The sequence below is a fragment of the Lissotriton vulgaris genome, chromosome 5 (assembly GCF_964263255.1).
Source record: "Lissotriton vulgaris chromosome 5, aLisVul1.2, whole genome shotgun sequence".
Classification (NCBI taxonomy): Eukaryota; Metazoa; Chordata; class Amphibia; order Caudata; family Salamandridae; genus Lissotriton; species Lissotriton vulgaris.
In genome coordinates, this window is record NC_141693.1 from 8,092,889 (window position 1) to 8,110,381 (window position 17,493).

A 17,493-nucleotide genomic window follows, 5' to 3' on the forward strand; every position below is an offset into this window, starting at 1 on the left:
ATATTTTTGTCCACCTAAGCGTGGAAGGGTATTCTCAGATGTGAGACCCTTGCTCATTGCACCATCAGGATTCAAGCAAACCGGGCCGAAGACGGCTGTAATGCCAGAAACCGGTCCCCGGGAGCTTGTTTCCTTCCCAGTGTAAGAATTGGCTTTTGTAGTTTGGTTTGCCCTGTTCCCATCATGCACTGGGACAGGAACAGACTAATTTGCATACAGCCAGGTTCTGAAACTGGGATGGTGCAGTGAGCTAAAAAACGGTGTTGGATCTAGCCCTGATCTCTTGACTGGGTGAGAGCTTTCTGCTTAATTCAGAGACTCTGTCCCTCACCACCCCTTGTTGTAAATATTTTTGTCCACCCTAAGCGTGGAAGGGTATTCTCAGATGTGAGACCCTTGCTCATTGCACCATCAGGATTCAAGCAAACCGGGCCGAAGACGGCTGTAATGCCAGAAACCGGTCCCCGGGAGCTTGTTTCCTTCCCAGTGTAAGAATTGGCTTTTGTAGTTTGGTTTGCCCTGTTCCCATCATGCACTGGGACAGGAACAGACTAATTTGCATACAGCCAGGTTCTGAAACTGGGATGATGCAGTGAGCTAAAAAACGGTGTTGGATCTAGCCCTGATCTCTTGACTGGGTGAGAGCTTTCTGCTTAATTCAGAGACTCTGTCCCTCACCACCCCTTGTTGTAAATATTTTTGTCCACCCTAAGCGTGGAAGGGTATTCTCAGATGTGAGACCCTTGCTCATTGCACCATCAGGATTCAAGCAAACCGGGCCGAAGACGGCTGTAATGCCAGAAACCGGTCCCCGGGAGCTTGTTTCCTTCCCAGTGTAAGAATTGGCTTTTGTAGTTTGGTTTGCCCTGTTCCCATCATGCACTGGGACAGGAACAGACTAATTTGCATACAGCCAGGTTCTGAAACTGGGATGGTGCAGTGAGCTAAAAAACGGTGTTGGATCTAGCCCTGATCTCTTGACTGGGTGAGAGCTTTCTGCTTAATTCAGAGACTCTGTCCCTCACCACCCCTTGTTGTAAATATTTTTGTCCACCCTAAGCGTGGAAGGGTATTCTCAGATGTGAGACCCTTGCTCATTGCACCATCAGGATTCAAGCAAACCGGGCCGAAGACGGCTGTAATGCCAGAAACCGGTCCCCGGGAGCTTGTTTCCTTCCCAGTGTAAGAATTGGCTTTTGTAGTTTGGTTTGCCCTGTTCCCATCATGCACTGGGACAGGAACAGACTAATTTGCATACAGCCAGGTTCTGAAACTGGGATGGTGCAGTGAGCTAAAAAACGGTGTTGGATCTAGCCCTGATCTCTTGACTGGGTGAGAGCTTTCTGCTTAATTCAGAGACTCTGTCCCTCACCACCCCTTGTTGTAAATATTTTTGTCCACCCTAAGCGTGGAAGGGTATTCTCAGATGTGAGACCCTTGCTCATTGCACCATCAGGATTCAAGCAAACCGGGCCGAAGACGGCTGTAATGCCAGAAACCGGTCCCCGGGAGCTTGTTTCCTTCCCAGTGTAAGAATTGGCTTTTGTAGTTTGGTTTGCCCTGTTCCCATCATGCACTGGGACAGGAACAGACTAATTTGCATACAGCCAGGTTCTGAAACTGGGATGGTGCAGTGAGCTAAAAAACGGTGTTGGATCTAGCCCTGATCTCTTGACTGGGTGAGAGCTTTCTGCTTAATTCAGAGACTCTGTCCCTCACCACCCCTTGTTGTAAATATCATTCCCCCCCTAGGCATTGGCTGTGCTCTCTCATCGCACAGGTGTTGTGCTTCATTCCCCCCTCGAGTCATTGGCTGTGCACACTCATCTCACAGGTGTTGTGCTTCACTCCCCACAGGTGTTGGCTGTGCTCACTCATCGCACAGGTGTTGTGTTTCGCTCCCCGTCTAGGCGTCGGCTGTGCTCACTCATCTCACAGGTGTTGAGCTTCATTCCCCCCCTAGGCATTGGCTGTGCTCTCTCATCGCACAGGTGTTGTGCTTCATTCCCCCCCTAGGCATTGGCTGTGCTCTCTCATCTCACAGGTGTTTTGCTTCATTCCCCCCCTAGGCATTGGCTCTGCTCTCTCATCGCACAGGTGTTGTGTTTCGTTCCCCCCCAGGTGTTGGTTGTGCTCACTTATTGCACAGGTGTCGCGGTCTCCCTCCCAGGCATTAGCCTGGCACACTCATCCCTTGCAGGAATTATCCTGGCACTGTCATTGTACAGGTGTCGTGCTCCTGCTTCCTGGCATTAGCCTGGCACACTCGTCGCACAGGTGTTGTCTCTCTTTCCAGGCCCCACCCTTGCATACTCACTGCTCAGGTGTTGGGCTCCCCATCCCAGGCACTCACCTGGCAGGTCACAGACTTTGCTTTTACTTCCAGACCAGAACCAGGCCTGACACACTCACCTGATAGAGGCCTTGAATTTGTTGTTCCAGGCAGCCAATGAGCCCTGAAAACCAGGATGAATGTAAGCCTTCTCTGACCTGTAAGAGCAACAAGAACACACTGGCCCACGACTGGTCCGAGGATGCCAGGAGCTACTGGACCCATGTTGGACTTGGCCCTTCCTGCTGGGTCATCCCTAAACTTTTTGCCTTTTTCCTCCTATATTTCCTCTGACCTGTTTTTGTTGGTTTAGGACTCTGGGCACTTTACCACTGCTGACCAGTGCTAAAGTGCATATGCTCTCCCTAGGTAAAGTGTAACTGTGATTGGTATACCTGATTGGTTCATTGGATTTACTGTCAGTCCTCAGTAAAGTGCACCAGGAGTGCCAGGGCTTGTAAATGCCAATACTGCTAGTGGGCCTGCAACGCTGGTTGCGCCACCCACAGAAGCAGCCTTAAAATGTTCTAGGGTCTGCCATTGCAGAACCTGCATGCAGTCTGGTACTGTCATGCTGGCTGGGCAAGTGCACACACTTGCCAGCCCCTCAACCTTCCCTTAACTTCATATTAGTCACCCCTATGGTAGGCCCTAGGGCAGGGTGCATTGTAAGTGTAAGGTAGGACATGCTCTGATGTGTGTGGCATGTCCTAATAGTGAATTACTGCCAAATTCGTTTTTCACTATTGTAAGGCTACCTGCTCCCTTTAGGCCAGGATGGGCTGCTGGAATTATTACACTCTATAATCCCAGCAGGCTCAGGGAACATAGTAGAAAATAATGTTTAGTATGCCTGAACTCAGAATAATAAAATACTTCTTTTAGTAAAGTTTATTTTAATATCCTGTGTTTGCAAATGCTACTTTTAGAAAGTTAGCATTTGCTTGCCTAACCATTTCAGCCCGCCTCTGCTGGTATGTGTATCTGACTGTCTGGGATGTGTGAGTGACAGGGCTGGGGGATGACAGGTGGTGAATGCAAGGATTACACCTTAGTGGGAGGTAGGAGTGGCCCTGGACTTCTAATCAGGCTGTGCTCTGCCACCACAATGCTGGCTCCGCCCCCCGGGGAGCGACTGATGACTCAGCCTGCCCCTGGCCCAGGAAGGGCGAAGCACCATCATCAAGGTACTCCTGGCTGCCCCTGGCCACACAATGCTGGCTCCACCTCCTGTGGAGCGTCTGATGTGCCTGCCCTCACACTGAAAGCAACACCCAGAGTACACCCATCAAGTACTCAGAGACTGAAAGGAGTTATGCAGAGGCCCCCCTGGCCTGGGAGAACAAAAGAAACTGGGTATAAAAGTAGGAGCCCTGCTCCTTGTAAATTAGATCCTGTTTGTGCTACAGAAGAAACTCTGCCCGAAGAGAAGGACCTGGAAGAAGACTACAAGTAGGAGTGCTGTCTCTGGCCTGTGTCTGGTGCCTTGCTGCAGAAGGAGAGGAGAGAAAAGACTACAAGAGACTTTTGCTTTTATTGAACTTTGTGCCAAACTCTGCTAAAAGATCTCCAAGGGCTTGCTGTGGAACTTGCCCCCTGACCAGCGCCCCAGGAACAGTGGGCGCTACCCCCTGACAGAGGAACCGCTGTGAAACGCTGCTTTCCCCCTGCACGCTTATCCAGGAAAAGCGGAGCGCGCTGTAACCATCGCTCTCTTCAGCAAGCTCTGGGTGTTGCCATCCCTCTGAACACCGTGACTGCCGCCTGCCAGGCCCAGAAGCACCGCAAAGACCAGCCCAGCTGATCCGAGCACCGTGACTGGCCCCGAGCCGCAGCTCGCAACGTGAAGAAAGGTTGTGCCCGGTGCCTGCTTGCACCCCTTTGTGTCTTGTGCCCCTGAACCCGCCGGCCGCTGTCCGAGAAACAGCTGCGGCGTGTGGTGCAAGAACGCCGCCTGGATTGCCTGTGGCGTGCTCTGCGGATCGCCGCCCACTGCGTGTGCCACCTCTGTGAGGAAACCCCAAGGCGCTCTGTCCCTGTGGCCCGGCCCGCGCCGCAACGCCAACCTCAGAGCCGAGCCGCCGCTCGCTCCACCCCCGGGAGGAGGACACCGCGACCTTGCGCCACACTACCTAGAGGGTAAGCAGGGGTTATTTCTGGGAGTAATCCTTTGCCCTGACGTAGAAGAGAGGGTCCCTGCTTGTCGCAAGTACATACCTGCGCCAACCAGAGACCCCCAATTCTAACAACCCATCAGAATGATGGGTTGGCAGGAACACTGCTGTGCAGTGGTAGACCACCATAGATTTCACTAGCTACATGCAGGAGAAGTCTCTGGGTGAATACTAGAAAGTTTCTGAGACGCCCAGTAACAGTAAATCCAGAGGGTCACTCGCGATAAGGCCGATCATGCCCTGTTGGTTAGATAGTTGTTGTTCACTTTGAGGACTGTCTTGTCAAGTCCTAATTCATGTTCTGACATCATTGATGCTCTAGCCAATGGCAGGTTCCAAAGAGCGAACTTGTGGATATCACCTTGTTGTACAAGAAGGTGTATGTCACGTAACGAGGCGTCTCAGGCTTCAGCCTCCGCTGGAGGTCGCGATGATGCGTGCAGACATCACCTCAATGGACAAGGCGTAGGTCACGTAAGGTGCAGCTTATGCTTCAGCCTCGCCTGGAGTTTGAGATGATGCAGTCATCACTTCAATAGACAAGGCAGTGTAGGCCATGTAAGACCTTCCCCAGGCTTCAACTTCGCCTGGCGGTTGCAATGATATGGTCTTCACCTCAATAGACAAGAAGGTGTCGGACACAAAAGATGCAGCTCAAGCTTTGGCCTCGTCTGGAGGTTGCGGTGATGCAAACAGCATCTCAATGGACAAGAGGGTGTAGGTCACGTAAGACGCGTCTCAGGCTTCAGCCTCACTTGGAGGTTGCGATGATTCAGACATCACCTTGATGGACAAGAAGGTGTAGGTCATCTAAGATGTGTCTCCAGCTTTGACATTGTCTGAAGATTTCAATAATACGAACATCACCTCGAGACACAAAACGCTGTAGGTCACGTAAGATGCATTCAAGTTTCGGTCTCGCCTGAAGGTTGAGATGATTCAGACATCACCTCGATGGACAGGAAGGTGTAAGTCATCTAAAATGTGTCTCCTGCTTCAACCTTGTCTGGAGGTTGCGATGATATGGACATCACCTTGATGGACAAAAAAGGTATATGTCATTTAAGACGCGTCTCAGGCTTCAGCCTCAGCTGGAGGTTGCAATGGTATGGTCATCACCTCAGATGGCAGGAAGGTGTATGTCATGCAAGACGCGTCTCAGGTTTCGGCCTCGCCTGGAGTTCGTGATGATGCGGGAATCACCTTGATGGACAGGAAGGTGTAGACCATGTAAGACGCGTCTCAGACTGCGGCCTCGCCTGGAGTTTGCGATGATGCAGAAATCACCTCGATGGACATGAAGTGTAGCTCAGGTAAGATGCGTCTCAGACTTCAGCCTTGCCTGGGGGTTGTGATACTGCAAAAATAACCTTGATGGACAAGCTGTAGGTCTCGTAAGACGCGTCTCAGACTGCGGCCTCGCCTGGAGGTAGCGATAATGTGGTAATCACCTCGACGGACAGGAAGGTGTAGGCCATCTAAGACACGTCTCAGGCTTTGGCCTTGCCAGGAGGCTGCAATGATAGGTCATCGCCTCAATGGACAAGACACTGTAGGTCACATAAAACGTGTCTCAGGCTTCGACCTCGCATGGAGGTTGCGATGATAGGTCATCACCTCGATGGAGAAAATGCTGTAGGTCCCATAAGGCGTCTCCGGCTTCAACGTCGCCTGGAGCTTGTGATGATGGGGACATCGCCTCGGTGGACAAGAAGGTGTAGGTTATGGAAGGCGTGTCTCAGGCTTTGACATCACCTGGAGGTTGTGAAGATACGTGTGGACATCACCTTGATGGACAAGCAGGCGTAGGCCTTGAAAGTTGCGTCTCAGGCTTCGACCTCACCTGGAGCTTGTGATGATGCGGACATCCCCTCGATACAGAGGACGTGTAGGTCACGCAAGACGTGCCTCCTGCTTGGACCGCGCCTGGAGGCGTCCAGATGTTTCCTAGCCTCCAGAGGAGGCCGGAAGTGCTCCGAAGGGTGCACTCAGAGGTGCGGGTAGAAGTGAGAGCTGGAGATGCGGTGGTCTCTTCCCGTCTGCGCATGTACGGATGGCTTCCTCAGAAGTGTCCCGCGGGCCCTGTAAAGCTGCAGGCCGTCTGCCTTGGCCCTGGGCAGGTGGGCGTCCCTGCTGTCCACCCGTTGCTTCTGGAGAGAGGGGCCCCCGGTCCGTACACGAGTCCCTGCTGCCCCCTTCCCAGCTCCTCCCCCGCCCTAGAGGCCTCGGCGATGTGGCCCTTGAGCAGCACCCCTGACGCGTCAGCCACGGGGCCCATGCCCACGTCCTGGGTTCCAATTTCAACGAAATAAAAAAGAATATTACGTGGTCGCCAGCGCTCTCGAGTTCGGGAGATTCACGAAAATATGAAAGAGCTCTTTCTCCGAGTTGGTGCTTCGTGGCGCGTTGGCTGTGAGTGGCGCACAGCGCTGCGGGCATGGTGCCCGCGCTTCGAGGCACGCTCCTTGGCTGCGGGGTGCCCCCGGGCGCGGGTGTGGCAGGAAGGGGCCCTGGCAGGCGGTTTCCACTTCTTGCACCGACAGCCAGTGAGCAGCACCGCATGAACTCGTTTAATGTGGTCAGGAATAGACCGGCAGCGGGTGTGAGGGTGCGGTGTCTAGACGCCCTGATGAAAGGAGCGCTGTGTGAGGGGGGCCGGGCCCGTGAAGCGTTTCTCCAGAGCCGGCCCGGCTAAGGAGAGGCAGCTCTGGAGAAGAGAGGGCCCGCAGTGCAGGTGGAAAAAGTTCAGTAAAACTCTTCGCTTGTGTAAAAGTGAACGCTCCCACGTCAGGAGTGCGACCTGTCACTCGCTGCTATGTTAACCACTTATGTATAGCGCCTTCAGCTACTAGTGTGGCGTCGCAGCGCTTTCTTGAACTGGGTTCAAAACGCGTGATTCAGAAAACAAGGCTGAATGGAATTACACCAAATTTGGAAGACATCTGTGCGTGCAGTGTGCACTTTTTTGTGATTAGGTGTAAATCCGTTCAGTAGTTTTTGAGAAATGAATGTTCAAGCTTTATGTATATTCCACGCTGCAGTACCTTCGTGGAGGTTTACGTGTCCTAAGAAATAAAAAAAAAATAAAAAAAACCTGGGACAGGGTAAGTGTACTCTGATATCCGGGGCCTTTTGGAGGGATGGTCCACTGCGGTCGAATTAAAATGATTTTATTTCCCGTGATTCCATGGAACCGCGGATACTCAGCGAAGCCCAGCACAGCCTCTTTGTAAGTTTTGGGGGGAACCGCAGATCCATTGAATCGTAAAAAAAGGAAAAAGCCGGGTGTCGGGGCGCTGCTGAATCATGGGGGTGCTGCCCGCAGGAGGTTGGGCCGCAGGCAGGCGCTGCACTCAGCCGACACCGCGCGCCGCGAGGAGCTGGCTACACGAGGGGGTCGGCACAAGCTATGCGCGGGGCTGGTACAGTATGGTGTGGTAATAGACCATGACCTCACACACTACCTCTCCCGTGACATGTCGTTTGATATCACTGATGGCATCATTGATGACAGCACTGTGCATGGCGGGGGCGTAGTTGACGCAGATAAAAGGGGCACTTAAGTAACTGGCCGCTGAGAGGGCCCACGCACCCACCCGACCAATGTAGGGGCGTCGATCTGTGGAGGGAGGTAAAATAGGGGGTCCCTGGCAGGGTGGGTTCTTGGCAGCTCTGGTTAGGCCAACTTTAGCCCCAGTGTTGGCTCACTGTCGACAACTGCCTGCAACTGGAAGATGTCAGTGGCGCCACAAAATGATGCCCCTTCCCCTACGCAGAATGTGATGAGGGGGCCCCAGTCTTCCATTTCTCACAGATAAACATTCACCTGCGGCTGAGCGGGCGGGGACCCCTGGGCCCTTAAGTGATGTTATCTAAGATGGGGGCCTTGTGGCCTCCAGCCCGTCTGTGCCCCCCGAAGGCGCCCGCCGTCTGCAGTATGAAACTTAGAAGATGCATGCCCTTGCCTCTCCTGCCACCTGCTGGTCAGACCGCAGACCGTGGTTAAATACAAGTATTTACTAAAACCTCTCTGGCAGAAATAAAATAAACTTAAACAGGTGCAAGGAATGTGATGGGGCGTAGAGGGGCATCATTGAGCACTGCCCCCCCTCCACAGCACATATACCCCCCAGAGCCGTGTCTGGAGGAAGGGTCTGTGCTGCAATGTATTATAGTTCATTACTTGTAACGCGCAAAGATAAGGGGGGGCTGCTTCTGGGGCGGCAAACAATGTGACACGCATGATTGACAAGACCCAAACAAATCAACAAAAAGGGTCTTGACACGAACAGATTCATAAACAGAGCCCCAGATAAGTAGTCCCAGAGGAGCAGGGTGCAGGGAACCCTAATTATGATTTTAAGGCAGCGACAGCTCCAGCCTGGGGCTTAATTAGACCCGGTCTTGATATGCGCTTTCAGCCGGTGACATTGTTTCCTCGACTGAAGTCTTTGAGGCGATTCTTCAGAGGGTCATGGAGGTCTCAACGTTTCATTTGTACGTTTGAGAACTGTGTAGCTTATTTATGATGTTACAGGAAGTGATGTCATATGAGATTTGTCACGGATTCGCAGATGCCTGTGAATCAAAAGGCATGTTCAACATAAAGTCAAAATTACAATACCGCTAGGTTCACTTAAAGGGACACTCAGTTTTACTGAATGTATAATAAAAGCAGGAGTCCAGATGAAATATGGAGCAGACATCATCGCCAAAATGTGGAGCCCTGGCTGCTGTGTGCAGGGTGGGTCCTCCTTTCAGCCAGAGGGTCTGTAGGGTGGGATTCTCCCCAGGACGGAGACCGTCTTGCAGTCTGTTTGACTGGTCGAAGCTGCTCTTCTGATTGTACAAGTCTCAGCTTCCTCACGCCTGGAGTTCTGGCTGTAGTCTTCCTCATCAGGTCTGAATGCAGTCTTCAGGTGTGTGACTCTCACCCGTGATGAGTGAGACTTGAAATCCCTTGGTTCACACCTCCCACTTTTAGTGATTTTCCTCCAGATTGGACAGGCTCCATCTTGGGTTGGGAATGGAATAAATCTGACAAGAATTTTGTCAGACGCCACCTTGCACAGGACCTCCATGCAGTCACAACAGAATCCCGGACTGCATTGGCCCTGGACCTCCATGCAGTCACCACGAAATCCCAGAATGCATTGGCCTGGACCTCCACGCAGCCACCACAGAATCCCAGACTGCACTGGCCCTGGACCTCCATGCAGTCACCACAGAATCCCAGACTGCATTGGCCCTGGACCTCCATGCAGTCACCACGGAATCCCAGACTGCATTGGACCTGGACCGCCATGCAGTCACCACAGAATCCCAGACTGCATTGGACCTTGACCGCCATGCAGTCACCACAGAATCCCAGACTGCACTGGCCCTGGACCTCCATGCAGTCACCACAGAATCCCAGACTGCATTAGCCCTGGACCTCCATGCAGACTCCACAGAATCCCAGACTGCATCGGCCCTGGACCTCCATGCAGCCACCACAGAATCCCAGACTGCACTGGCCCTGGAACTCCATGCAGTTTCCACAGAATCCCAGACTGCATTGGCCCCGGACCTCCATGCAGTCACCACAGAATCCCAGACTGCATCGGCCCTGGACCTCCATGCTGTCACCACGGAATCCCAGACTGCATTGGCCCCGGACCTCCATGCAGTCACCACGGAATCCCAGACTGCATTGGCCCCGGACCTCCATGCAGTCACCACGGAATCCCAGACTGCATTGGCCCCGGACCTCCATGCAGTCACCACGGAATCCCAGACTGCATTGGCCCCGGACCTCCATGCAGTCACCACGGACTCCCAGTCTGCATTGGGCCTGGACCGCCATGGTGTCACCACAGAATCCCAGACTGCATTGGCCCTGGACCTCCATGCAGTCACCACGGAATCCCAGACTGCATCGGCCCTGGACCTCCATGCAGTCACCACGGAATCCCAGACTGCATTGGCCCCGGACCTCCATGCAGTCACCACAGAATCCCAGACTGCACTGGCCCTGGAACTCCATGCAGTTTCCACAGAATCCCAGACTGCATTGGCCCCGGACCTCCATGCAGTCACCACGGACTCCCAGTCTGCATTAGGCCTGACCGCCATGGTGTCACCACAGAATCCCAGACTGCATTGGCCCTGGACCTCCATGCAGTCACCACGGAATCCCAGACTGCATTGGCCCTGGACCTCCATGCAGCCACCACAGAATCCCAGACTGCATTGGCCCTGGACCTCCATGCAGCCACCACAGAATCCCAGACTGCATTGGACCTGGACCGCCATGGTGTCACCACAGAATCCCAGACTGCATTGGCCCCGGACCTCCATGCAGCCACCACAGAATCCCAGACTGCATTGGCCCCGGACCTCCATGCAGCCACCACAGAATCCCAGACTGCATTGGCCCCGGACCTCCATGCAGCCACCACAGAATCCCAGACTGCACTGGTTATGTGAATAAAACCTTCTCCCTATGCATAACTTGGGAGACCGCATCCATAAGGGAGCACCAGACTGCAGGAAACCGATGAAGGCATACTTGCCAAAATGCATAGGGAGAAGGTTTAATTCACATAACCAGATATGCAGAAATGATGCATTATGATGAAACATGGAGTTTCATCTGAAACATTGTTGAAGAATACATGTCAAACAAATTTATTTGAGTTTATTTGAATTTATCTGAATACAAAACGACATGGAAAAACAAGTTTGAGAAGAGCATTCTTTTTGAATTTGGCTGTAGATACAGCAACACATAACCTGTGCCCAGAGAGACACCCTACATGAGTAGGGTTGTAACCCAGACATTAAGCCTCTCGAAAGGAGATATCATCGCATTCTTTGGAAATGAGCCCCCAGCCAGTCGTCTGTTGTGTTTTATTGATTTTCGTATTGAACACAAAACGAAACAAGACCACAATCCATCAAGCCAGCACAGTATTATATTGAGCACCGTTAACACTCAGCCATTCCCGGCATACAGTCCGTGATAAGCCCACCAACCACCCCAGATCCTATTTTGTGTACCAGGGCAGCCCCCAGCGCCACATATGGGCCGTTCCTGCTGGGCACACCAATTTATCCCCCTCAGGCACCAAAGGAGTCCCCTATTGTGTTTTATGCCCTTTAGTGGATAATGTTCGCAGATGGACACAAGCCATTCAGAGGAAGCTACCAGTCCAGGGTCACTTGGACTAGAGTTGAACAAATGCATGTGCTACCCGAGCCAATAGGAGAGAATTATTAATGAACCAACCGAAAGGGCCTCCTCCTTCGGTTATGTCTAAGCTCAAACAAGATGTGTGCTCAAGGTCCTCATTAGATAAATATCTTTCTTTTCACTGTTCTCCAAGATCAGGGTTGAGTGCTCAACTTCTTGGTCGAAGAAGCCAAACAAACGGATGATACTTTAAGCACGGCTTTATAGGATACTGACATGGATAGAAGGCAATAATCCTTAGAAAATCCAGAAGACATTGGTGCGATTGGAATCTCGATGCATATGTATATAGATCACTAAACTTGTTTGGTGATTTACATGAGCTGTTCCCAACTTGGATATATATCATTAAAAAGATGTCACAAGATTCTTGGCTTTCTAGATTACACTTTCATAGATTGCTTTGCTGATCTTCGTGATCTGATCGACATCCCTGATGAAGTCCATGTATTAGACGAAACGCATTGGCTAGGCTTTATGCTTCTGATTTGAAATGAAAATAAAGATTATATGAAGAAATGAAATTTAAAGACTCCCCGCACTTTGATTTCGTTTCAAATCGCATGAATTTGTTATTGTTTATAATCAATAAAAATAGTACATTTGATTATATGCTCCTTTTCATTATTTCTTTATTCTAAGAGAAGTTTTCGTCTTGTATAGTGTGACTTCTATAGCAGTGGGGTTACCAAAAGTGGAGCATTATGATTTAAACACTCATAGGAACTAATATACTGGTGCAGCCATTTAAGCCCACACTGCGGTTTCTCTAAAAAATAGTGCTGAAAAAAAAAACCCTCCACCAACCCAAAAAATCCTATACATTTTTGGCCAATATCCAACTTTCCCCATACATGTCAACAAACGAATGTAGGTGACAGTCCATGAATCGCCAAGCAACGTCTGGAAGTTCTAAATACAAACCACACCTTGAGTCCCCTGGAGTTTGGCGTCCGCCTTTACATGAGACGCACTTTGCCTTGTAGTGCGTGACATCCTGGAGGTTTGAGACAGCATTGGCGGGTCCACATTGCACATGCGCACACCATATTTCTGTAGGAAGCTTTAGCTCCATTACCAGGGTGTCCATCAAACATCTGGGGCCATCTCCGGCTTCTCATAAATACTTATAAATGATAAAGTAACTCAAGACTAGACAGCAGAAAGGCCATCTCCGGTGCTGTGTGTGGTTTGTATGTGCCCTGGGTTGATGCCTGTTCCACACTCTGCTCCTGTTGGTCCTCTCGGATGTCCTCAGAGCTTCTGGTGTCAGTTTATACACTGTTGACAAAGGTACATAGGTACAAACAGACTAGCGCTTACTCGTGTATGCACCACAATGCATGAATAGATCTGTCCCAAAGACCCACATTTACACAGGCAGGCGTTGGTGAACCCTCAGGAACACATTTCGATTAGTGAACAAATACATCGTCTGCTTCAACATGCACACACACACACACTAATGTATCATAGGTGCCGAAAAAGTGATTGATATATATATATATATATACACGATTTCTTCTGACATTGCTCTTGCTTCCCACAGGGTCACCCGGGTCTCATCGGCCTGATTGGTCCTCCCGGTGAACAGGGGGAGAAGGGAGACCGGGGGCTGCCAGGACCACAGGGATCCCATGGACAGAAGGGAGAAACGGTGAGTGTCGCTTGCAGGCCGGTGAGGAGGAAGTGCGCCTGGGTAAAGCCTATGTATGGTCCAAGGAGTGTAAACATGGTTACCATGGTTCCACTTCTGTATGGTCTCAGGTATGCACACAGAGGTGTCCTTGAGTGCCAAGTACACCCTGGTTATGCTTGGACAAGGGTCTGAGGGTGTAAACATGGCTGTTCTTGTGCACATTCCTGTAGGTTAGCAATCGATTACTTATGTGTAAGGCTTAAGGGGTGTAATTATAGTGAGGCATATGCAGTAAAGCATGTTTTTATGTGTGAGGTCCTTGTCAAGTGAAGACGGATGCCCTTTTGTGAGACCATGCGCTTGGAAGCATGGTTAGATTACCCTGGAAGCATGGTTAGATTACCCTGGAAGCATGGTTAGATTACCCTGGAAGCATGGTTAGATTACCCTGGAAGCATGGTTAGATTACCCTGGAAGCATGGTTAGATTACCCTGGGCGGTATCGGTGATACCATGGTTACCCTTATGTGAAGATCTGTGGATTTAAACATGAATAGGCATGTAAAAGTACCTGTAGCTATATCAATATTGATACTTGTGTAAGGCCCTATATCTTTAAATGTGTTCATTGATAGGCACGGCCCTCAATTTGAAAACATGTCTACCTGTAGGAGAGGTCCATTGACTGCAAACATGCCTGTCCTTGAGCAGGGTCCTGTACCTGTAAGCCTGTCTGTAAGGTCCTGTATTTGTAAATGTGAACATGGCTACCATTGGTTAGATTCTGTGTCTGTAAACATGGGGCTGGACTGTTCCCATGGGGAGCAGGGTCAAGACTGATTTGCATATGGCTGGGTCCAAACTAGAGTGGCATAGTGAGCAAAAGAAAGAAGGATTTAACCCAGATCTCTTTACTGGGGGTGAGTATTTGAAAAGTTTCAGTACTCCGTCCATCATCTTTGTGTGTTCTTTCTGTAAACATATGTCCCTTCAGTTACATCCTGTCTCTCCAATCATGTGTCCCCTTAATATGTTAATGTGTCAGTAAACATGTATGTATATAAGATTTGGATAGCTTGACTCTCGCTAAAAGACAGAGGACCGCTGTGCAAATTCATGAGCAAAGATATAGTCAACAAGTGATGGAAACAGAAGTGAACTGTCACTGCATCATCATGTAGTGGTCTTTAAAAACATGTCTTCAGCTCTTTCCTGAACTGAAACAGGGGTTGGAAAGTTCTGACGTATACAGGGAAATCTGTCTTGTATCTGTACACAGCCCTTCCATCGGTAAGGTCTGTGTGTGTACACACGCCTACCCATGGGTGAGGTCTCGTATCAATAAACAGCTCTCCTCTTGCTAAGGTCTTGGGTCTGTAAAGATGTCTACCATGGGTAGGGTCCTGTACCTATAAATAATCCACCTCCTTTGTAAGGACCTATGTCTGTAATCTTGTCTTCCCAAGGGTAAGGGTCCTGTATCGATAAGCAGCTCTCCCTTTGGTAAGGTCCTGAGTCTACAAACATGCCTCTTATGGATACGTTCCTGTATCTGAAAAGGACCTGTCCTCTTGTAAGGTCCTGTGTCTGTAAACATCTCTACCCATGGTTAAGGTCCTGTACCTATAAACAATCCCTGCTCCTTTTTAAAGTCCTTTATCTGTAAACATGTCTACCTAAGGGTAAGTTCTGGTGTCTATAAACAGCCCTCTTGTTGGTAAGGTCCTGTGTCTGTACTGTAAACATGTCTACTTATGGGTAAGTTCCTGTATCTATATAAAACCCACCTATTGGTAAGGTCCTGTGTGTGCCCACATGTCTACCCATGGGTGAGATCCTGTATCTATGAACAGCTCTCCTCTCAGCAAGTTCCTGTGTCTGTAAACATGTCCACCCATGAGTAAGGTCCTGTGTCCATAAACAGGGCACCACCTGGTAAGGGCCTGTGTCTGTAAACATGTCTACCCATGTGTACGGTCCTGTATCCATAAACAAGGCGCCACCTGGTAAGGGCTTGTGTCTGTAAACATGTCTACCCATGAGTAAGGTCCTGTATCTATAAACAAGCCTCCACCTGGTAAGGGCCTGTGTCTGTAAACATGTCTACCCATGAGTAAGCTCCTGTATATGTGAACAGTTGTGATGATATTTCCCTACTGATGAAGGCTAATGTCTCATTCTCCTTTGGCATTTCAGGGTTTAGGAGGTCCGACTGGTCCTCTGGGCCCTGGTGGACCCCCAGGCCTGCCAGTAAGTATTATCTGATTCTGTCTGTCCGAGCCCCCATCTCCCTTCCTCCTCACTTTCTGTTTGCATCTTTACTTCACCTCACTTTATCTGTTCTTCGCTTGTTCCATAGTCTTCTATCTACATATTTGCCCACGTGTCCTAATTATCGTATTGAGTTGTTCTTTTGCAGATGCCTTGCTCATCATTTAATGTTTTCTCCCAATAGCAGTGTGTTCCCTGCCTCTTACCCTTGTCTCTCTTCCATGCTCTCTCTTTCCCCATCCCTCACTTCCCGCCCTGTTCCATTCCCTCTCACTTCTATCTTCATCTCTACTCATCTATAGTACAATTCTCCCCAAGCCTGTCTCTCACACATATTCCATCTATAGCCCTCCTGTTGTCTTTCCTTTCTCCCTCTGCCCCTCCCACCCCATCAATCATTCACCTCCACACACATCTCTCCCACCTACTCTATCATGCCTCCACTTTCTCTGCTAGTTTATCCTACCAATTCCTAGTCATTTCGACCCTTCTCTGTCCCCAATTTCTTTGCAATCTTTTGACGTACTCCCCTTCACAACCTTCCCTCCCCTAATATTGTATTCTGCTACACATTTATCCCAGACTCCTTGCTTTCTGCAGCCCTTGTTCCCAAAACCCCATGTGTTACCTGTTTGTGCACTTCTTTTGTTCAGCACAGACTTCAACCCTCCTGTTCATCTCTTCCCAGCTCCAATCCCTTGTTAGTCCCTTTGTCCGTCCTGCTCTTCTCTCATCTCTCCCAGTACATTGCATTTCTTGCTTCCTTACAATCTCCCACACCCCATATTGCTCTAAAGCTTCCTTTTCCTGACTTCATCTATCAACTACACCCTTACTTTACTCATCCATTGTCGTCACTGTCCCTCTGTTGTCTTCTTCCACCATCTCCCACATGCAAGGTGACCACTTCTCGCTGGGTCACTACAGACATTGTTTCCTGTCCTGGATATCTTTGTGCTCTCCTAATGCATTTTGGAAACACACCCGAAATTTGTGTTTTATAGGTGAAAAGTTCAGGACTGGAGACAGTGTCTGTAATAACCTATGGTAAACTTGGACCAAAAGTGTAAGTTTATGACTTTTGACATTCACAGGTGACAAGTAGTATCTGTACGTACACACTCGAGATGGAGTTTCCGCACTCTGATGGAATTTCGGCACTCAAAATCGAATCACCACCCGAGTACAGATATTCCACCCTGCACCCGGAGTGAATCTCCGCACCTGGAGTGAAATCTCCACACTCGAGACACAATCTCTTTAGTCAGGGCAGGGATCTGCCCTCAGTGTGGAGATTCTGCCCCGAGTGTAGACACAAACATACTACTTGTAACTTACCTTTGTGAATACCGAAAAGTAGTAAAGTTAGACGTTTGTTCTAAACTTAGACCAAAAATCTAACTTAACCTTTGTAAATCAGGCCCTTTGAGTGCCATATCTGCGTGCCTCTTACTTCAAAGCGTAACTCTTATTTCTCTTCTTTTAGGGTGGTCCAGGTCCAAAAGGTGCTAAAGGAATCTCAGTAAGTAGATGACCTGGCAGGATGCCTTCCTGCGTACACTCTGTGTTAGAATGGCAGATATTGGGAGTCACTGGAGCAGACATTATATCGTGTGATGGGACGCAGTGATATTGAGCATCAAGGCTGGGTAGAGTTGTCGTCAAAGTGGATGTTAAGTTTTCACACCAATGATGCTGTTGTGAGTGTTGTAGTGACAGTGGTTTGTGTGAGTGTGCAGTGTATGTCTGCTCGTTTGTTGTGTGTGTGTGACTGCATGCAGATGATGCTCGTCTTTAAGCTGACATTGGAAGCAAGCATTGTGCCTCATTGATGGCTGTCTTT

General features: G+C 49.9%; 1 protein-coding gene across 1 annotated transcript in view; it reads left to right on the forward strand.

Moving 5' to 3' along the window:
- Positions 1–17,493, forward strand: part of COL11A2 (collagen type XI alpha 2 chain) — a 375,761-nt gene that overhangs the window by 347,610 nt on the left and 10,658 nt on the right. The window contains exons 59-61 of the mRNA XM_086920653.1: positions 13,290–13,397; positions 15,576–15,629; positions 17,137–17,172. Coding sequence (XP_086776779.1) covers positions 13,290–13,397; positions 15,576–15,629; positions 17,137–17,172 — 198 coding nt within the window. The remainder of the gene's footprint in view (positions 1–13,289; positions 13,398–15,575; positions 15,630–17,136; positions 17,173–17,493) is intronic.